Source organism: Eretmochelys imbricata, chromosome 13 (assembly GCF_965152235.1).
Source record: "Eretmochelys imbricata isolate rEreImb1 chromosome 13, rEreImb1.hap1, whole genome shotgun sequence".
NCBI lineage: Eukaryota > Metazoa > Chordata > Testudines > Cheloniidae > Eretmochelys > Eretmochelys imbricata.
This window is the reverse complement of record NC_135584.1, coordinates 43,893,633-43,914,297: the sequence shown is the minus strand read 5'-3', so window position 1 is coordinate 43,914,297 and position 20,665 is coordinate 43,893,633. Positions and strand designations below refer to the sequence as shown.

The 20,665-nt window shown below is 60.4% G+C and overlaps 2 protein-coding genes and 1 non-coding gene across 6 annotated transcripts in view; all 3 read right to left on the bottom strand.

Annotated features, from left to right (window-relative positions):
• Window positions 1-56: 56 nt before the first annotated feature.
• On the bottom strand, window positions 57-13,563 carry SUPT16H (SPT16 homolog, facilitates chromatin remodeling subunit). 2 transcript variants are annotated; one of them, XM_077832087.1, is made up of 26 exons: window positions 13,408-13,563; window positions 11,810-11,902; window positions 11,475-11,645; window positions 10,945-11,097; window positions 10,626-10,772; window positions 10,266-10,417; window positions 9,816-9,988; window positions 9,527-9,617; window positions 9,117-9,190; window positions 8,638-8,750; window positions 8,287-8,352; window positions 7,800-7,898; window positions 7,429-7,544; window positions 6,666-6,819; window positions 6,141-6,268; window positions 5,683-5,818; window positions 5,419-5,545; window positions 5,188-5,306; window positions 4,908-5,033; window positions 4,500-4,612; window positions 4,129-4,204; window positions 3,690-3,859; window positions 2,242-2,371; window positions 1,833-1,962; window positions 1,394-1,471; window positions 57-1,136 (listed from the first exon to the last, which is right to left on the bottom strand). In XM_077832087.1, exons 1-26 carry the CDS (start codon window positions 13,471-13,473, stop codon window positions 985-987), a joined length of 3,153 nt encoding a protein of 1,050 aa, XP_077688213.1. In that variant the 5' UTR covers window positions 13,474-13,563; the 3' UTR covers window positions 57-984. The 2 variants fall into 2 exon arrangements, with proteins under 2 accessions (XP_077688213.1, XP_077688214.1); XM_077832088.1 differs by lacking the exon at window positions 11,810-11,902 and having other exon boundaries at window positions 13,408-13,548.
• A 939-nt stretch (window positions 13,564-14,502) lies between these two features.
• CHD8 (chromodomain helicase DNA binding protein 8) overlaps window positions 14,503-20,665 on the bottom strand; it is a 32,139-nt gene continuing 25,976 nt past the window's right edge. For 2 of the 3 annotated variants that reach the window (XM_077831997.1, XM_077831998.1), the window contains exons 30-38: window positions 20,075-20,279; window positions 19,629-19,837; window positions 18,853-19,371; window positions 17,820-17,965; window positions 17,298-17,540; window positions 16,856-16,969; window positions 16,410-16,589; window positions 15,798-15,914; window positions 14,505-15,412 (exon numbers count right to left, since the gene is read on the bottom strand). In XM_077831997.1, coding sequence (XP_077688123.1) covers window positions 14,933-15,412; window positions 15,798-15,914; window positions 16,410-16,589; window positions 16,856-16,969; window positions 17,298-17,540; window positions 17,820-17,965; window positions 18,853-19,371; window positions 19,629-19,837; window positions 20,075-20,279 — 2,213 coding nt within the window. In that variant the 3' untranslated portion in view covers window positions 14,505-14,932. Of the gene's footprint in view, window positions 15,413-15,797; window positions 15,915-16,409; window positions 16,590-16,855; window positions 16,970-17,297; window positions 17,541-17,819; window positions 17,966-18,852; window positions 19,372-19,628; window positions 19,838-20,074; window positions 20,280-20,665 lie in introns of all 3 variants that reach the window. The other variant, XM_077831999.1, reaches the window with a different exon arrangement.
• LOC144273939 (small nucleolar RNA U6-53/MBII-28) lies at window positions 17,067-17,174 on the bottom strand. The gene has a single exon (XR_013347826.1). It is a non-coding gene; the product is annotated as a small nucleolar RNA U6-53/MBII-28 (small nucleolar RNA).

Here is a 20,665-nt window from a genome sequence, read left to right as displayed (position 1 = left end):
ATAGGTGACCAGCTTCCCCTCCCCACTGACTGAACAGACTCAGCACCTGGAAAAGGTGAACTTACAAAAACACATTTTATTGTTTCAATTCTCCAAAGTCGAAAATCCAAGAGCTACCGGCTATGAAAAAAAATTAGAGCCCTCCCCTGCCCCATCACCCCCCAGGGGCCTCCCTCACCAGCAAGCAGCAGGGGCAGGTGATGGGGGCCCATGGGAGATGACACGATAAAACCCCCCAAAACAAAAGCATCTCTCCTACCAGAGGCTTGACTTGGCAACTGAGGAAACGAGATAAATACGGAACAGAGCCAGGCGAGTAAAAAACAAGAAGCTGGATCCTCTCAGGGCTAGACCACTCCCCCCATCCACCCCACTCCTGGCAGGGCTGGGCCACTCCCAACCCCTCCAGTGCTGAGGAAGGCAGTAGCAGGGATGGGATGGACCTGTAGGTGCCAGCCCTGCACAGTCTACCCCCCGCCTTGGTTACCAGCACCCTGAGGATGAAGTCCGAGACACTCAGAGATCCTCTGCGCTGGCTGCGTCTCCCCAGAGCTGTTGGGAAACAGGGGATGATTCCATTGCCAGAGATTCCCTGGGGGGAGAAAGCAGCAGCCTGCGCCATGGCCATACCTACACCTCACAAGGGAATGTGGGGGTGACTAGGGAGGGACCCCAGGAGGGAGTGAAGGGGGTGGGGTGAGCAATCACTGACACCAGCGTCCTTACTCCGAGAGGCCTCTTCCTCCTCTTCATTGGCAGTGCTCATGTCCATGGTTACAGGCAGGCGGGGCCTGGAATTCTCACAGCTGATTGGTCCGTACAAATGGCCAGAAAAACTCAAGAAACAAAAACAGGGAAAATTGAAAACAGGAAAAGACAAAAGTTTGTGGGTGGGGCATGGTGCCCCCCCCCACCCTGGGATTGGCTGTTGAGCAGGGTCTGGTGCCCCAGGCTTCGCTGCTGGGGAGGGTCAGAGTTCACTGCCTACTTCCTCTTCTTCTTGGGGGGCCCCGAGCTGCGGCCTGGGCTGCGGCTGTGGGAACTGCGGCGGCTGGAACTGTGGGCTGGGCCCTTCCTCTTCCTGCTGAGGCTGCGGCTTTGCTCCTCCTCTTCCTCGTACCGGCTCTCCCGGTCCGCTAGGGGAGTAGGATGGGGGTCAGGGCATGGCTGTGTAACCCACCAAACTGCTGGAGCGGGTGAGAGGCTGGTACCTATCCCCACCAACACCCTCCACTACCAGCTCTCCTGTCCTACTGCAAGGCAACAGGAGGTGCAGGGCTCTGTCCCCTCCCCCATAACCATTAGGGGTCAGAGTGAACAGGGTGTCACAAGGAAACCCAGATCCCATGGCCCCTGTGTGCATTTGGGAAATGTCCCAAGGGCTGGCACTCACCTTTCCTGGCCTCCTCCTCCAGCTCGTCCCAGTCCTTCCCACTCTCCTCCTCGCTGCCCATGGATTCCTTGGAGTAATCTGCAAATGGAGACAGGAGCTCAGAGGATGGCCCTGTGCACAGCGCCACCCCACAGCTCAACCTTCTGTCCAATGGAGGGAACCATCCCCCTGTACTGGAACAAGGGGCCTAATCCCACCTCACCTCACCCCACCCCACCCCTCAGAATGGGAGCACAGGTGGGAGGGGGAAATGAGGCAGGACAGAGCAGGCAGTGTGTGGAGGATAAGGGAGGGCTCCCAGGAGAAGGGGGTAGGGGTGACTCCTGCTGCCCAGCAGGGTGTACTCTGCCAGGTGACCCCTCAGGGTTAGACCCCCAGCACAGAGGCTTGGTGCCAAGAACCCTTCCACCCCCAGCCTAAGCTGCAGGGGCCTCCTCACCTGATTCCTCAGCCTCAGAGGAGTAATCTTCATCACTGTCCTCTTCCTCCTCCTCATACTCATCCTCCGAGGGGTTAAATGTCTCATCCTCAATCTCCGACTCTGACTCCCCAACCTCGGCATCACTGCCCTGGGGAGAGATCGCAGCCAGGAATCAGGACTCCTGGGTTCTATCCCCAGTTGTCACTGATTCACTGGGTGATCTTCAGTGATTCCCATAGGTCATGGGGGGCAGAAAGAAGTGGGAGTGAGATCAGATTAATTAATGTTCATTGGGCTCAGATACCAGGGTGTCCAGAGGAAATCTAAGTAATCCCCCCAACCACCATCCCTTTGCAGGGGCCCTTCCCCCTTGGGAGACAGAGCTCCCCCCTCCTCCAGGGGAGTCAGAGTCCAGTCCCCCACATACCTCTCCCTCGGGCTCCAGGAACGACCAACCCCCCTGCTCGAAGAAGCCCTCAGGGTCATCCACAATCGTCTTCATGATTTTGGTCCAGTTGAGGGACTGCACCCCCTCCGTGTACTTCAGGTCACAAGAGCTAGGGAGAAAGGAGAGATCAGTATTGGGTCCGAGTGGATGAGGGTACTGGGACTGGGGGGGAATTGTATCAGGAGGCTCCAGAGTGGATAAAAATTGATGATTTAAAATAAATAAAATCAGATTTTTTATCTAAATAGGATTTACTTTATATAAAACTAAACAGGTTTACTTTTTTTAAAAAAATAAAGCTATTTAAAATTATGACAACCTATGTTAAGACCTAAACTTACTATAATCTATTTACATTAAATTTAAATATTTTTATCAGTAAATGTTTGCTACCAACTTTTAAGGAAAGTTAAACCACTGAATTGGTGGAAGTAGCTGGCCAAGCATTTGGAACCAGAGTTTGTTGAAGGCCTAACAAGCTTTTAATAGCAATAGCCTCCTCTGCAAGTGCAGAGAGAATATTGTCTTCATTTCCGTGCGTTCCAAGTTCAGTTCAATGACTAGTTTTCAAAATTGAAAAACCTATTGGGAACTGGAAAAGCTTCCTTTGCTTAATTGGTTGTAAAATGCAAAACATGTTTAGATAAACTTTGATATACTTTTTTGGCATGTATCCAGCACATTAAGACAGTTTATTTAACGAATAAAAAAGCATTTTACAATGGTTTTGTGCATTTTTGAATTGGATTTGAATTTCAATCCAAACAGAGCTTGGCACAAACCAGAAGTAAAAAATCATCATCAAGATATGGATCATTCACCATTTTCTAACAGAATAAAAAATGTAAAATTAAGAATCTGAATGAACTGTAAACTGCTTTCATTGCTTAAATAACTGTGTATAGATATAGATAGCATGTCTTCCTGGGTAGCAAAAAGAACTAAATGTAGCATAAAGGCTGTATTCAGTTGCAGATCAACTTGTTTTAATTGTTACCAGCCAATGAGAATCAACCTTTCTTTAGGGGAAAACCCCCCTGAAAAATTACGAATGCAAAACACGATTAAAATTGATTTAAATCATGATTAAAAACTGGTGATTTAAAGTCCCTTGATTTAAATCATTCCACTCGGGGGGGGATCAGAGTCCTGGTGTGTGTGGGGTAGGCAGAGGAGAGGCGTCCTGTGGGGGGGGAAGGGGGACAATCCTTGGTGGAGACCCCCCAGTTGATGGCGTTGGTGGGTACCAGTGAGGAGGCTGGGAGCTGGGGGATCGGGATCCTGGTGAAGTAGGTCTCAGTGGAGGGGTCAGGGGGCATCATTCCTCAGTGGAGACCCCCCCAGTTGATGGAATTGGTGGGTATGGTGTGGATCAGGATCCTGATGAGGCAGGTATCAGGGAGGAGGATGGGGGGGGTGTCACTCACTTGAGCCACTCCTTGATGGGGTCGAGGGAGGCCACGGGGATGGCATTGATCATGGTCACTTTCTTGCTGTAGTCCTTGTAGACAATGACCATGTCAAAGTTCTTCAGGTGGAACTGGACTCGCTCAAAGTGAATGAGCTCCACCTCATCCAATGTCACCACGAACGGAGGCTGCAGGGGAGGGGTGGGGTCAGGCCCAGGATGGAGACACCCCCTCACCAACCCTGGGACAGAGACCCCCTGCCAATGAGGCCAGTAGTCACAGGGGACAGAGCTGCACCCCCAAGTCCCTTCCCACCCTACAGTGCCGGTGCTCGCCCTGAGCTCCGCCCACCCCCATAAGCACCCACGCAGGTCCCTTGGGACACAGGTTTGTGCCAGGTCCTGAGCAGGGCAGGGACTGGGGTGGGGGCATGAACAGGTCCCCCACAGACACTTACCCACTCAGTGCAATTCACCAGGGCACTGCTGGTCGGCTGGAGCAGGCAGGTGCTTCTGTAGGGGGCGCCATTGAACCTGCCAGAGAGAGCAAAGGGAGCGAGGTCAGTGAGAGCCACAGACCCAGAGTGGGGGGGGAGGGGCCAGACTGAACCCCTGGTGGGCATCTTGTGTTAGACTGTGCCCACGGGGTCCAGGGCCACAAATCCCCAGGTCCCAGAAGGCACCCTCCACGCCCCCAAAGATCCCGGAAGGGCACCCTCCACACTCCTGCTCCCCCACAAAGGTCCCAGAAGGGGACCTCCACGCCCCTGCTCCCCCCATCCCTAGGAGTGCCAGAAGGGCACCTTGATGCCCTAGTTCACCCCCTTACCCTAGGTCCCGAAAGGGCACCTCGAACTCCAGCTCCTCCTTGGTCAGAGCCTCCACCTTCTCGATGAAATTCTTAAAGGCCGTTTTCAGCTTGTGCCTCATTTCGCGCTCCATCTGCATGGGGCACAGGGACATCAGCCAGGCTCTCAGGGAGATTCCCTCCCTTCTGAGCCCCCCACCTACCCTCACGCTCCATCTGCATGGGGCTCAGGGACAACAGCCTGTCTCCTGGGGATAGGAGCCCCCTAACGTAACCCCTCACTCTCCATCTGCAGGGTCAGCACAGCCTCCTAAGGACAGAGACCCCCTCAGCCCAGTCCCCTTTCATCTCGCACTCAATCTGCAGGGGCAGCAAGGTCAGCCTGGAGGCTGCCCCTCCACTGCAGCCTACCCCTGCCCCACATCTCACCTGCTCAGCGTAGAGGTCGTCACGGTCATGCATGTGCTGGTGCTTGCCCAGGTCTGTGGTGATCTCGCCCACCTCGGTGTAGAACTGCACATCCGTGTGCCGCTTCTTCCCAAACATGATAGCATTCTGGGGGAGTGGAGGGGGGGCATGAAGGCTCCATTGTGTCTCTCACACCCCACACCAGCGCCCGGGTCAAACCCTGCAAGAGTCCTCCCCAGCCCCGCACAGAACAGGGCAAGATCAGGCCCGGAGATGGTTCCTGGGGGCACAGGGGCCCTACCTTGAGGTGGAAGTGCAGCACGATGATCATCTCCCCGTCACAGGGCTGGAACAGCGCGTGTTTGATGTTGTTGTACAGAATGTCGACCTTGTCTCCCCGCACGGAGGTGAAGCGGAAACCTGCCCAAGAGACAGACAGTGAGAGGGGACCCTTGGGCTGGAGCGCAACTAGGAGGAGGCTGTCCCTGGACTGGGGCTGGGAGCCGAGCGGGCTGGGGGAAGGGGCCCTTACCATTGACGTGGGCCTCTAGTGAGCCTTGCATCCTCTTCTGGGCAATGTTGGGCCGGATGTACAGGTCCTTTAGCTTGGGGTTGCTCCGGTTCAGGTTAATGATGAGCGAGTCTTGCTTGACAATGCCCTAGAGAGAGATGATGAGAACCAGGAAGTGAGATCCCGCGGAGCACAGAGCCCGCCGTGTGTTAGCGTCTCTGCCTGAGACCAGGATACGGGGTCAACTTTTCCCAGGCTCCCAGGGGCTCTCCGCTCCTGGCTCACCTCCTTCTCCTTCTCCTCTGCCTCCCGGGTCTTGTAGCGTTTCTGCACCTCCTTGATGATGCGGAAGGCGTTCTGCAGGTTGAGGGCTGGCACGGTCTGCTCACCCGGCGTTTTCATGTTGGAGGCACGATACGTGCTGGGGGAGGTGCGGTAAGTGGTTACTGGCCATAACAGCACTGCATGTATGCAGCCCCTGCCCCACACAGCCCATGGGGCACTTGGGTGCCCAGCCCCCACAGAAAGTTGGTGCCTAGTCTCCCCGCTGCCCCATACAGCAGGCTGTCAAGCTCTGCCATGTACAGAGGCCAAGAGCCCAGGTCACACAGCCAGACTATGCCAGAGCCAGGAGTCCTGAGTCCCAGCCCAGCCTGGGGCGCGAGGGGGCTGTAGGGGAGTGGTTGGGGAAGGTCGTCCAAGCAGTGGGCAGAGGGTGGGGGGCGGCGGAAGGGGGCACTCACATTTCCTTGACGAAGGTGGCCTCGGGGTTGGGGAAGATGTTGCCCTCGTTGCGCCCCAGGGCACTGCCTGGGCAGTAGAAATTGATGCGCAAGTAGGTGTAGTCACCCTCCACTGACATGCTGATGTTCTGCACCACAGGGAGGTCGGGGGGTCAGTCAGACTGTGCGCCCTGAATGCAGCTGGTGACTTCTCTGTACCCCGGCTCCCACCTGTAAGCACCCTTCCCCTCACCCCCCAGCTCCATTCCCCAGGGTTCCCGCCGGCAACCGCCCCCCCAGCTCCACTCCCCAGAGCTCCTGCCTGTAACCCCCCCATTCCCCAGGGCTCCTGCCTGCATGGCCCCTAGAGGCAGGGCCTCTGGGGGAAACGGCCCCCACTTTCCTTCGAGCTGAAGAACCAACACAACCCTCAACCCAACAGGTTCCCTAACCTCCTCCCTGTCTTATTGGCTGAGGAGTCACCTTCCCGAGCTGACAGTGGCCACGCAGAAGCATGCAGGCTCCCCATTACGCAGCCCCCCATACCTTGATGGTGGCGATGTGGAAGGGTGTGGCGATGCCAAAGACTGGCATGATGACAGTCTCGTATTTCTTGTCAATGTAGATCTTCATCTCCCGGATGTGTGGCTCCTTGGGCATCAACGATGGGTTCTTGTAGGAGATGTTCGATTTGCGGGCCCTGGGTGGGGTGGGGGAAGATGAAACAGCACAGCCCCCCGGAGCCTCCAAATATCCAGCAGGCAGGCACAGCCGCCCTCCAAAACACAGCACAGTCCCCAGGCCCCCAGATATCCAGCAGGCACGCATAGCGTTCTCCAAAACACAGCACAGTCCCCAGGCCCCCAGATATCCAGCAGGCATGCATAGCGTTCTCCAAAACACAGCACAGTCCCCAGGCCCCCAGATATCCAGCAGGCACACACAGCCTCCCTCCGAAACACGGCACAGCCTCTAGGGCCCCCAGATATCTAGCAAGCATGCATAGCTTCCCCCCGAAAAACGGCACAGCGCTCCTTCTCTGGCACCACACTTCCAAGGAACCCCAGATCACCCACAGATACAGCTCCAACCCAGGCCCTCCATACATACATACACACAGAGTGACAGGTATCAACCCTGAGGCCTGCTCCACTTCTGGATCCACTCCCCCACAACTCACTTCTGGATCTGCTCACCCCACCCCCAGGCTCTCCTCCCACTCACTTCTAGAGTCACTCCCCTCCCTGCCCCCCCATCTCCCCACTCACTCCTAGATCTGCTCTCACCCCCGAGTTCCCTTTCCACTCACTTCTGGATCTGCTGCTCGCCCTTCTGCTCCGTCAGCCGCCGCTTGGCCTCCTCGTTGAGCTGCATGGCCAGCTCCTTCTGGTGGGCTCGACGCTTCTCCTCCGCCGTCAGCTCATTCTGGGGGTAGCAGGAATGCGAGTGAGGCCCAGACCCCAGCTCAGCAGCCCAGCCACCACCCTGCCCCTGAGCCACCCCGCAGCCACAGGGACCACTCAGCCCCAGTCCCATAGGAGCATGGCCCCCAGCCCCTCCCTTGTGGGGAAATTAGCTCCCCCAGCCCCTTCTGAGCTGCAGGGACCCCTGCCGGTGTCCCACGCAGGCTCTGGAGCCCAACCAGCCCTGGCCAGCTCCCCATGGCAGGAGGAACCGCACCCGCGTCCGCTCCGTCAGCAGAGCTGCTGCTCGGGAGCTGCGCCCCAGCAGGTCTTCAGCCTCGTCTTTCTCCTCCTCTTCCTCCTCCTCATCTTCATTCTGTGGGAGATGGACAGAATGGTCAGAGCTGGTCCCCCCACCCTTTACACCTCTGCCCCCACGTTTCCTTGCACCCTTCATCCTCCACCACACTGGAAGGGATGTGCTAGGATTTACGCTGGGGTCGTTCGCTGGCTTGCATTCTGCAGAACGTCAGACCAGAGGGTCGTAATGGTCCCTTCTGCCTTGGGAACCTACAAATCTATGAAATGTTGCCACTTTGCCCCACAACATCTCCCAGGCCCACCCCCACCCAGCACCTTGAGGACCTTCTGTCATCCCCTCCTCCATGCAGAACTCCCTGCCCCCGAAGCATGGGAGCCCCGGCATGCCCTGCTCTGATATCGAGTCTGCCTTCCCCCCACCTCTCCCGCACCCCAAACCTCACCTTGAGGAAGATGCCAACGTTTTTGACCTTTTTCTTAACAGAAGTGAGAATGGTGGCTGGGCCGTCCTTGGAGAGCAAAGAGAGAGTCAGAGGGGGGAGCAGATGGCAGCCCATAACGCACATGGGGCAGAGAAGCATAAAATACTCACCCTGTACGCCCCCCCATCCACCAGCATGGTGCCCCCCAAATAACCCTGCGTGCCTCCCCACCCCCACGGTGCCCCCCAAATAACCCTCCGCCTCACCCCAACAGCACAGTGCCCCCCAAATAACCCTCTGGCCCCGCCTCACACCTCATCCACCAGCATGGTGCTCCCCAAATAACCTTGCGGCCCAACCCCCAACACCCACCTCATCCACCAGCACGGTGTCCCCAACGAACAGTGCGTATGTTCGCTCCTCTGGTTTCTTCCCTTCCTTGTTAGTCAGGTCAGAGAAGCCCACGTTGATGCTGAATACCATCCCTGCCAGTCAGATGAGAAAGGAGGTGACACGCTCAGGGAGGCCCAGGCTGGGGTGGCAGGGCCCGGGGGACATGCAGGGAGGTCAGCAGTCGCCAACCAGTCCACATGCACAGGCAGCAGCTGCACACGGAGCTACACACGAGCAGGATACCCCTCCCTGCATATGCTTTAGGGGAGGCTCCCGCCTGCAGGAAAAGAGATTTCGAGCCTCAAGGGCTGCATAGGGGGTGGTGTAGGGACTGGGTACCTGACTGTGAGGACAATGGGGGTCCCTCCCCATAACTAAGCTGGCTCTGAGGGCATGGGGATGCGATGGCATCAGCAAGAAGGGATCTGTGTGTGTGTGTGTGTGGGGGTGTCTCTCACCTTTCTTGAGCCGGTGCTGGTTCTTGCTGTTGATGACGAGGGAGCCCTCTCTGAACTCGATGCCCATGGCAAATCTGTGAAGAGTCCAGGGGGCAGTCACATTACCCATAGCCACCCTCTGGCCCTGGCAATGCTCCCTGCCCCATAGACCCGGCGCCAGTCCCTGCCCTACACCAGGCTGGGCAGATATTGCAGGCACCACTCCAGCAGGAGCCTAGAGCCTCGCTCCTGAGCCAGGCTGAGCTGTGCAGGCCCTGGGCACATGGGGGCTGGGCTGCGGCTGGAACCCGGAGCAGGGTTCTCTTCCCCTAGGTTCTGGATGCTCATGCTCAGCAGACTCAGGGCGGCTGATGCAGGGTGTGCGGTGCGTGTGGGTTTGTGTAGTGGATGTTGGGGGGGCGGTTTCTTACCCCAGGTTCTTGGTGATCTTGTTCAGCAGCTCCGGTTTCTGTTTCTTCACCACATCCATGACGGCAGCGTAGACCTCGCACAGCTTCACGCCTGGGGGAGTCTCAGCGTGAGCACTAGGTGGCATGATGTCCTCCCCTTCCCTCCCACCTGGGCCAGGGCAGCATCACATCCCAGTCCCACACCTCCGGGGCCGGGCAGTGCGACATCCTCCACTGCCCCTCCTCCCATCAGGGCAGCAGAACCCCTCCCCACTTCCCCAGCACACACCCCCGCATCACCCCTACTCACCATGCCGCAGCTCCTTGAGCAGCTCCTCCTGCAACTGCAGCAGAAAGGTGTAGTTGTCCTGCACCTCCTGGGGCGGGTCCACCATGAGCGTGCGCACCAGGTTGGAACAATAGGATTTGTAGCGGATGCCCATGGCGCAGGTGATGGCCCCAAAGTGCATGTGGTTCTTGTCGCTAGTGGATGGACAAAGAGAGGTGGATTTCAGGGAGGCGCTAGTTATGGGCTGGGCGTGGGGTGTCTGGGGGCTGAGCCAGGAGTCCCTGGATCTTGGAAAAGGCAGGACCAGACAGACCGACCCAACCCAGCCAGCAGCACCAGCTCCCTGACAAGTCTCCAGCATTGGGCGGTTCTGGGGGAAGCGAGGCCTGACCCTGGCCCTCATCTGCCTGCTCAGCAGAGGTAGGGGTGGGGCGGCTGGGTGGGAGGGCTAGGAGCCATGCGGGCACTTACCTGACGACACTGAACTTGAGGTTGTAGTTGCCGCCGCTCTGGATGATGGGGGGATAGCACATCTCCACTGTGGAGGGGTCAGCCCCTGACAGGTACTTTTTCTCCTCGATGGCCTTCTCCACCGATTCTGCCAGCTTGCTGTGCCGCACTTTCTGTGGGGCACATGGAGACTTCGAGTAGGAACAGCCAGATGGACCACAGGATTTGCCAGCGTCCCAGGCCCAAGTCACCTCCCAGCCGCAGCTCAACCCCTACCAGCCCCCCTGCCACCACCTCCAAGCCGCGGCTCACCCCCTACCAGCCCCCACATCCCATCCACAGCTCACCCCACCACACCCCAAGGCCTCCCTACCCTCTCACCTCGTCAGCGTCGACAATCTCCATGACCCGCTCCTTGAAGAATTTGTTAAAGACCTCAGAGGTGATGGCAGCCGCTTTGCGCATCAGGTTCAGTTCCCCATCCTCCTTCACTGCGATAGTGTAGGCCACGACTGCGCTGATATCTACCTGCTCCAGGGACAGGGAGAGGGTGAGGGGAGCAGGGAGAGGGTGAGGGGAGCAGGTAGAGCTCCTCACATCCCTGCCTTGGCATAAGGCCACAACCCCACTGATATCCGCCTGCAAAGCCAGAGATGGGGGGAAGGGAGCTCCCCTCCACCCATCCTGCCACCCAGCTCACCTTCTCAAAGCCCTCCTTGCTGAGGCAATCATTCCAGTTCTTCATGAACTCCCCAGGGAACTTGTCCTTGCTGAAGACCCCAATGCGCTTCCCGTTCTTGCTGCCCTTCAGTGCCTCAATCATCTTCTCAAAGTTCCCCTTGTTGCTCTCGTTCTGCAGAGGGCAGGGGTAGGGTTAGTCCCCCGAAACGGGGGAGTGGCATTAGGGAGGAGGCAGGTTGCACCACCAGAGTCCCTGTTGGTTACCCCCAGCCCTTCACCCTGCCAACATTCCTCAACTGCCCCATAAGCAGCAACCTCAACCTCCTCCCAGCCCAGTGTGCACAACCTTCCACCACCCCCGACTCCCATGGGCTGAACCTTCCTGCAACTCTCAATGGGTGCAGCACAACACCCTCAACATTCCCCCAGCCTGGAGTGTCAATCTTCATTCCACAACTCTCCATCCCTCAGCATGCACCACCCCATCCTGGTATGGACACCCCGCTGTGCAGTGCCCCACAACTGCCAGGCGGCACCCAACACACTCACCTTCTCCCGCACGAGCAGCGTGATGGCCGGCACGCCATTGGCGTTCTCGCTGCCCTTGCTGTTGGCGATCTGCTTCAGGAACTCCACCTTCTTCTTGCTGGCCATGAACAGGATCTTGTCCACGCAGAAAACCATGATGGTGTCGGTGAGCTCGTAGCCAAAGAGCCACGTCTGCAGGAAGGGGAACCATGAGGGAAAGGAGTCACTCCTCCCCATGGCTCCCCATCAGAGACTCCCCTCACCCCCCATGAGTGCTACCCCAACCTCCCCTCTGCTCAATGCTTTCCTCATTCCCAGCTTCAGCGGCATCCTCCACGGATTTCCCTCCTACTGACCTGCAGGGCAGTGGACTTGGCATAGACAATCTCCTCATCCACCCCCACTGAGACCACGATGGCGTCAACGTTGGCATAGTCATCCTCTCCCTTCTGCAAGGGAAGCAGAGGGAAGCGAGGGCTTGGGTCTCTCCTCCACTAGCTGCCCCAAACCATGTCATGCTAATCAGAAAGGCTCATTTGACCTCTCTGGGCTCTCAATGACCTGTAGCCTCAGAGGAGCTGCCCAGGGCTTCGAAGGGTAGGGAGCAATCCTAATGTGATATGAACCCGAAGGGTTCTCAGACAGGACAGAGCAGAAACCGAAGCAGAAGCTCAGAGACCGGCAATGAGGAAGGAAGTGTGTTTAGCAGAGATGAACGAGAAAGGAGACAACAGCGGACTACAAAATTGGACAGCGAAGACTCTTTAGCCTAAGGGAGTTAGGTACCCAACCGGCAATTCAATGACTGCTGGGCACCTAACTCCCTTTGAAAATCCTAGCCTCTCACTTGGGCAGAGATGGCCTAAGCTACCTGAGGGATTTGGACACCCTAGTCCCATCAAAGTGAACAGAAGTGGGCACCCAAATCCCCTAGGCAGGTTAGAAAAGCTGAAACACATGGCACATTTCTCGGCTCCGGATAGCAGAGAAAAGCCTGGGAACGCGACTCACATGCTACCCAAAGACTTAGAAACCAAACAGCAAAAAACAAAACAAAACAAAACATCAAAGTTCATTTAAGAAAAAAAATCACCATTTTAGGCCCATCTCATGATTTTGGAGCATTTGGGGCTGGAGTAGGGCATTGTACTGATGGGAAACTGAAGCATGGGGAGGCTAAGGGACAGGCCCAAACTCTCACAGAGAGTCTGTGGCAAAGCAGGAAGTTGAACCCAGGTCCTCAGAGTCCCAAGCCCCTTGTCCTGTGCACCCTTTGATCTTAACACAACTCTGGTGGCTGCATCCACCTTCAGCTCTGTACTTAGATCACAAATGACTTAGGGAGGCCTCTTCTGTGCAGCCCCGAGCAGAACGGCGCTCCGATTCCGCCTTGGAGGCTGCTAGGCGGGCAATAAACGGCGGGCGGGGGGCAGGCGGGGGCACAGCAGAGCTCAGAGCGGGGCACTGCACCGCTAGCAGCCAGCGGGACCCCTCGCCACCAGATCCCCTCACAGGTGGGGGCCTGACGGCAACATGGCACCTTTCCAGGGCGCCTGAGAGCCCCACGCTGGGTGGGGGAAGAGAACCCGGCACCCCACTACAGCGCCCTGGGGCGACCCCGAGCAGCGACCCCGCCCCGGGCCACTGCCCTGCTCCCAGGCTGGAGAGAGCAGAGCAGAGCTAGGGACAACCTGGGGCTGAGGGAGAAGCTGGGTCGCGCGGACGTCGGGGCGAACGGGGGGGCCAGTCCCCGCACCCGCCGGCGGGAGGGGCTCCAGGCCCGCGCCCGGGCACTTCGGGGGGCTCGGGCTTGGCCGGGGGCAGGGAAAGGGGACCCCAGCGACGGCCGCCGGGGGCGCAGGCCAGAGGAGAGCCCTGGCCGGGGCGCTCAGGCTGGGCAGCCCCGGGGGTCTCCCCACGGCGGGGTCCCGCGGGAGGGGGGCCCGGGCCGCACCTGCCAGTTGCCATAGAGACGCTTGACGCGGCGGTAATAGGCCTCGCGGTCCAGGCTCAGCGCCATGGAGACTCCGACTCGGCTCGTCCCCGCGCGCCAGGCCCCGCCGCGGCCCCTCGCCCGCCGGAAGCACCTTCCACCGCCCCGCCTCCCGCGACCCGCTTCCGCTTCCGGGCCGCCGCCTCGCGCCCGCGGGGCCTCCCCGCCTTTTTCGCGGCTTTTTTTCCGCTCCTGCCACCGCGCGGCCCCGAGACGCCCCGCCCCGCCCGCGCGCGAACGGCCTCCAACAGCGGGGCGCTCACCGGGCACGTGACCCTGCTACGCGCGGGGATCCTGGACACGCCCCTTCCCACGTGCCCAGCACGTGGTCACGCCGCCGCGCGCCCTCGACCACGTGACCCCCTGGCTCCCACGCGGGGCCCCCCGCAGGAAACGTAATGCGCGCTCACGGGGGGAGTGGCCCAGCGCCCCCCCCCCGCGCTATGGGGGGGAGAGGGAGGGGCAGGGGGCCCCTTGGGCCCGGCGGCGGGTGGGGGGGAGGGAGAAGGGCAGGGGGCCCCTTGGGCCAGGACGGGGGAAGGGGCCCCTTGGGCCGGGGCAGGGGTCTCCCAGCTCAGGGCAGGTTGCCCTGGAGGAGACCAGGAGCGGAAAGCTGGCCAGGCTGCGGCTCCAGGGAGGGGCAGACTACGGCCTGGATGGGGGGCAGGCCCGAGGCCTGCCCGTTCCCCCCACCCCTCCCCTGGCCGGTTGGGCCCCTCAGTGAAAGGTGCGGCTGGTGGGAGGGGGCTGGACACAAAGTCCCATTTCAGAGCCAGGAGCATCCAGCCCAGGGGTCCCGCTGCCCAGCAGCTCCCTCTGCCCCGGCCTCGCCAGCGCGCCTACAGTTCCTCCATGCCCACCGCGTACACCAGGGGCTAGGGCCACCTTTGGGGTTTTTTTGCACATTTTGTTTCTTTTATTAGAAAAAAAAAATCGAACTACAGGAAGCGCTAACCGAACCTGCCCCACCCCCACCCTTACCCCTCACCTGCTCCAGCCACATGGCAGCCCCCACAGGGTCCCGGCCCCACCACAGCAGTCCCTCCCCACCCCGTCATATTACACAAGACATATTACATATTTATATAAATATAGGCCCCCCTCCCCCCCATACAATACAGCATTGGGCCCTTCACCACTGAGGCTGAGGATAGGGGCTGCCACCCCCCGAAGGCCAAGTAAGGAGCAGGGATGCACGCTGGCAGATAATGCCGCAGGTTGGGAGGTGACCCCAGCTGGTGCCTCATGCTGGGGTGCAGTTTTACTGGCCAAGCCCACATACTTCTGTCCCAGGGAAGCTCCCCTGCCCCAGGACAGGATCTGTGCCCATTCCCATCACCCTAGGTCAGGGCAGAGTCCCCCCACTCTCTACCCTGACCCCCAGCAGGGGAAGAGGATTGATGGATGCTGAGGGCCCACAATAGGGTCGCTCCAGCCATCCCCCACCCAGTCAGTGAGTTCCAGTACCCCCTTCTGTCTGTTCAGCTCAGTCGCCTCCATCATTAGCACCATCACTGGAGTCCGAGTTGGCCGGCATCATAGGGTCATCGAGCAGAGAGAAGTCCTGTTCTGAACTGGCGTAGCCCTGAGACAAGTCATCCAGCTCATCCTCCTCCTCCTCTTCTTCCTCATCAGGCTGCGGGTGCCCCAGGGAGCCCAGGTGCATGTGCGGGCCTGGGGGATAGCTGCCGTGGCCCAACCCCGGGTGCAGCAGGGAGCCAGAGGAGGAGGCTGTAGGGAAGGGCATGTAGGGAAGGGAAGAGCCAGGGGTTGGTCCAGGTTGGAAGGGGCCGTGTAAAGACAGGGGCCCTATAGCCCCCAGCTGGCTCCGCCCGGCCCCGCCCATCAGGGATACCATCTTGGACAGCTCCACACCAGCCCGGCGACCCCGTGGCTGTTTCAGGCCCCCCTCAGATTCCAACGGACCTGGCAACAGCCGGCTCATCACAGGGTCAGTCACGAAGCCCTGGGCAGGGAGAGAGATGGGGAGGAATTAGTGCTGCAAGGCTTCCCGCCCCAGTACCCAGTACTGCTATGGGTCTAGCCTGCCCCCAGCAGGGATAGTGGGGCTCCCTTCCTCCCCTGCTAGCCCAGCAGTTAGAGATCCCCCTCGCTGTCTCACCCCTCTCCCAAGAGGGCAGGCACTATGACTAGGGGGATCTGGGGGATGAAACCCAAGGAGAGTCTGGGCAGACGGGGACCCAGCCTCTGGGCCCTGCCCTTGCAGGGGCTTAGAACAAGCTGCATGAAGGTGAAGGGTAAAGGCGGGGGGTAGAACAATGGGAGGGGGGAGGCGAGCCCTGGGTGAGATGGAAGGGGTGGACAGGGAGGGGTTAGCACATGCCTCTCACCTTCTTGCCATTGTGGGAGCCACTGGCCCCCGGGCCCCGCTCCAACCCCGGCAGGCAGCTCAGCTCCACTGAGCCGGTCTTTTTACACCGGTGCCACTTGCGCCGATCCTCCATGTACTGGGGGGTAGGAACGGGGAATGACACAGGGATCGGGGCAAGAGAAAGTGACACCTGGTTATTCAGCCCTGTCTCCGCTTCCCCAGGCAGAGCATCTGCCCCATGCCACCAGGGCGCAGCAGCTATCAGAGCCTCCCTCCATTTGGGGCCCAACAAAGCCCATCCCCCCACCCATTTCACTGGGGCCTGGGCCCACTGAACACTCCTGGCCGCAGTGTATTCAGGGAGCAGTTGTGTCTCTGGGAGTGAGGCAGAGCCACAGGGTGGGAGGGGGCAGTTCTGGAGGATCACATGGGGGAAGCAGCACCAGGGAGGGAGAGACAGGTGGGTGTGTATGTGTCCCCGTGTCCAAAGCCTATTTCTCTCCTGTCTCCAGTCTGACATTGGGGAGCAGGAGCCCAGGGTGAAGAGGCAGGAGGGCAGGAAGCTGGGGCCTGAGGGCTCCAGGCTCTCCGGCATGGCCCTGACTGAAGGGAGGGATGGGGTGACACTCACAGCCAGGAAGCGGGGGTCAATGGCAAAGTCAGGGTGTGCATGCAGCCAGGCCTCCAGATCAGCTCGGCGTGGGGCCGCCTCCCCCACCAGCAATGTCCCATTCGCCTTGTGCACCACTGGGATCCGTGCCTCCAGATCAATGTCAGGGCCCCGCAGCCCTTCCAAGCACTGCAGCTCCAGCTGGGGCAGAGAGACTCCCAGTCAGGAGAGCGAGACCTCACAGAGCCCCCCCAGCCATCCCACCTCCCCAGGTACTGCAGCTCCAGCTGGGGCAGAGAGACCCCCCAATCAGGAGAGAGACCCTCCCTCAGGCACTGCAGCTTCCACGAAGGCAGAAACCCCTGCGCATACAACCCCCCACAGCCCTCCCAGGCTCTGCAGCTCTTGCTGGACTCAGAAACCCCCCGCAGCCCCACCTCCTCCAATACACTCTCCCATCCCCTCACCTCCACCAGCTTCTTGCTGCTCTTCTTGTGGCCCAGCGGGTGTGGGTGCCGCTCATGTAGAGCGCCATTGGGGATCAGCTTATGCTTCTGGAACGTCAACTTGATCCCCTCCTCCTGGGGAAGACACAGGGTCAGCATGAGCACTGGGAAATGGGGCCCAATGCTACCCCAGAGTGACCCCCCCGACTGCCCTAGACCCACAGGGGAGCAGGCACCTCAGGTCTCCATAAGAAGTGAGTTTAACTCATTCCTCCCCAGGGCAGAGCCACATGCACTGCCAGGGAGGTGTCGGTATTAGCATGGCAAGTCATCACAGGCACCACCTCTGGATAGACATCCCCCATGCCCTGCCTGGTATTAGCATGGTGAGTTATGGGACTCTGCCCCCATCCCATGGGACAGGCGCCCCCACACCCTCCCATAGTCCTCACCCCCCACTTACGTCTTTGATCTGCACAGTGAACTCCTTCTCCTCGGGGCTGTGCCGGAGCCGGGTGTACAGGGCTGGTGCTTCCTCCTGGGGGCAGGCATGGGGAGCAGGCAAGCTGGCATAGTCACCTGGCAGCCGTGGGGCAACGTCTCCTCCCGGGCCCCCACAGGGCTCCTGGGTGCGCTGACTTGAGGGCCACTTCCCCGACAGCACAGCCTGGCACACCAGGTCGATGCGGTTAATAAGCACCCGGTCCTGGGGGAAACAGGGGTGTCAATGTCACCATGGCAACCACCCCATTACAACCAGCCACATAGCCATGGCAACCACCTCATTCCCCCGCAGAACCATGCCAGCCACCCCATCGAAACCTGCCATATAACCACAGCAACCACCCCATCGAAACCTGCCATGTAACCATGACCACTCCACACTCCCCAACAGAACCTACCCCCTACCCCCCAATGGCCCCGCCCTGCTCCCCAGATGATCGGGGCTGGGTTTGTGTCCCCCCCCACTGCAAGGGAGCAGTACCTTGGGCCACTCGTGGGCACGCTGCCGCTCCTGTAGCAGCAGCTCCGGGGCAGTGGGCTGTGGAGAGTCACCCTCTTGGGAGGTGGGCAGGGAGAGCAGGGACTCCTCCTCCTCCTCGGACAGCTTCCCCCTGCATGGCATGGTGCCTGAGGGTGGTGAAGGGGGGTGGTGGTGAGACAGACACCCCACCCCCCCAAAGACAGCTGCCTCCGCAGGGCACCATGCCTGGGGAGTGGTGAGACAGACGACACCCCCCCCCCCCCCCGAGGGCATTGTGCCTGGGGATGATGAGACAGACACCCAGCCCCCTACGGACATCTCCCTAGACAGGGCACCATGCCAGGGGGATGGTGAGAGACAGACATCCCACCCCATGGGCAACTCCTGATACAGGGCATCGTGCCTAGGGGGTGAGGGTGGGGGGACACAGAGGATGGTGAGAGACACCTCCCGCCCCCGCCGCAGAGAGACGGAGGCCTCCTGCTTCCCAAGGCCAGCACCCATCCTGCAAGCTGCCCTGCCTGTGAAGAGAGAGAGACAAGGGCAAGGATGACGCAGAGACAGACTGACCTGCCGCCACAAATGGACCTGCCCCACCCCCCCAGGGGCTTGTCCCTCAGGCCAGGGGACATCCCTGTGCTCCAGAGGGGGACACTTTGATATCAAAGGGGGTAGGGGTGGGGGAAGAGAATTCCTGGCTCCATAGGTCTTTAAGGGCTTCTGGAGGCGGCCCAGGAGGGTACCCCCACTTCTCATCATGGTCACTGGAACAGGCTGTGGAGGGGGGAACCTGGCTTATGGGGTTAGGTCAATCACCCTCGTCTGCGGTCAGAGCTGGCTCAGGGAGACCCTTAGCTCAGTCTGCGTACAGGGAGGAGGTATGGGGGTCCCACACTCCATGCTGTTCTCAGACCAGGACGACGACCCGGATGTGGAGGGCAGGGGTGGATCCCTGGCTCAGGGAGGGTATGGGTGACCCAGAGGGGATGGGGTGGGACCCCAAGGGGAGGGGTACAGGGGGTCCCACACTCACCCCTCTCGTCGTCGCTGTCCTCAGAGCAGGACGATGACGACCCGGACGTGGAGGGCGAGAGCTTCCCCAGGTCGAGCTCCGAGTCCGAGTCGTCAGCCGAGTCCGGCTTGGAGAGAAGCACAGGCAGCAGCGGGGCCGGCATCTCGGGCGTGGGAGACAGGGGGGAGGTGGTGGCGGCTCCAGCACCCCCTGCAGGGGGTTGAGGTGTCCCGGCCCGGCCATGCAGGTAGCTGAGGCGGGCAGCCAGGAAGGAGAAGTCGGGGTCCTGCATAATGGTGTCGTCCGTCTGGCTCAGCCCATGGCGTGCCGCCCCCTGTAGCAGCTCCCCGTCGTGCCGCCCGCACTCCCACCAGGTGGGCAGCTCAGGGCCCGGTGGCTGGCACAGGGCCAGGCGCTCCTGCAGCAGTGGGTGGCACAGGACCTGCTCCCGCAGCCGGCGCAGCAGGTCCACGCGATACAACGTCCTGGAGGCCCGCTCCTCTGAGATGGGCTCAATGAACAGCGTGGGGTCCGGGGACTCTACAAGGAGAGGTGGGGGGAAGGGGGGGAGGTGTCAGAGACTTTGGGAGCACAGCCCCCCCAGCATTCCCCTATCCTCACTCTCTCTGGCATGTACATGCCCACTCAGGGCTGCTGGCAGCCAGGGGCAGCCGGCACAGACAGACAGACAGACATGCACCATCGCCGGCAGCCAGGGGCAGCCGGCACAGAAACAGACAGGCACTCACCATCACTGGTGGCCGGGGCAGCCGGCACAGAAACAGACAGGCACTCACCATCGCTGGCGGCTGGGGGCAGCCGGCACACCTGCCGGCACATGGCCACAAACCCATGGAAATACTTGGTGAGGCTTTCGTCTGTCTTGCGGTCGAGCCGGGCCAGCGCCCGAAAGCGGCCCCAGTGGAAGTGCAGCGTGTCAGGGTCGTATTCCACCCCGAAACTGGACACCACGCGGTAGAAATCAGACTGCTCCCGACGCGTCCATCTGGGGGTGGGGAACAGGAGAGCCTCAGCGGGCCCGTGGACCTGAGCCAGTCCCTGGGAAGATGCACCTCTGCCCCAGGCCTACCCTGCTTGCTCCAGATCCCAGAACCTGGCCCTCACATCCCAGAGACCTGTGGTGGCTGCAGGGTGCGTGTCCCGTCCCCACACCTCCAGAGCACCCCCTGGAACAGGGTGGGGCTCCCCCTCCCCCCTTTGGCTGCACCTTGCCCAGCCTCACCGCTGCTGCTTCTCCCGGCGCACCATCTCCTTGAGCTTGCAGGCTGCCTCGCAGCGACGGCGCCGCCGGTCCCCACGCTCTGCAGCCTCCATCTTCAGCTGCTCCTGCTTGTAGCTGCGCTGGCAGGCGGTGATGAGGCGCCGCAGGCGGGCTGTGAGCACCGAGCCTGGTGGCCAGAACAGGTGCCCAGGCTGGGCCGGCTGGCCTGCAGGGGGACAACAGGGGTCAGAGCTCCCCCGTGCATGCAGACCCTGCACCCCAGCCTGCAGGGGGACAACAGGGATCAGAGCCCCCCAGTGCACGCAGACCCTGCACCCCAAACCTCCGGCTGCCCTGCATGGGGAAACCAGGGGTCAGAGCCCCCGAGTGCGCAGACCCTGCAACCCAACCCCCCGGCTGGCCTGTAAGGGGGACAACAGGGGTCAGAGCCCCCACAGTGCACACAGACCCTGCACCCCAAACCTCCGGCTGCCCTGCATGGGGAAACCAGGGGTCAGAGCCCCCGAGTGCGCAGACCCTGCAACCCAACCCCCCGGCTGGCCTGTAAGGGGGACAACAGGGGTCAGAGCCCCCACAGTGCACACAGACCCT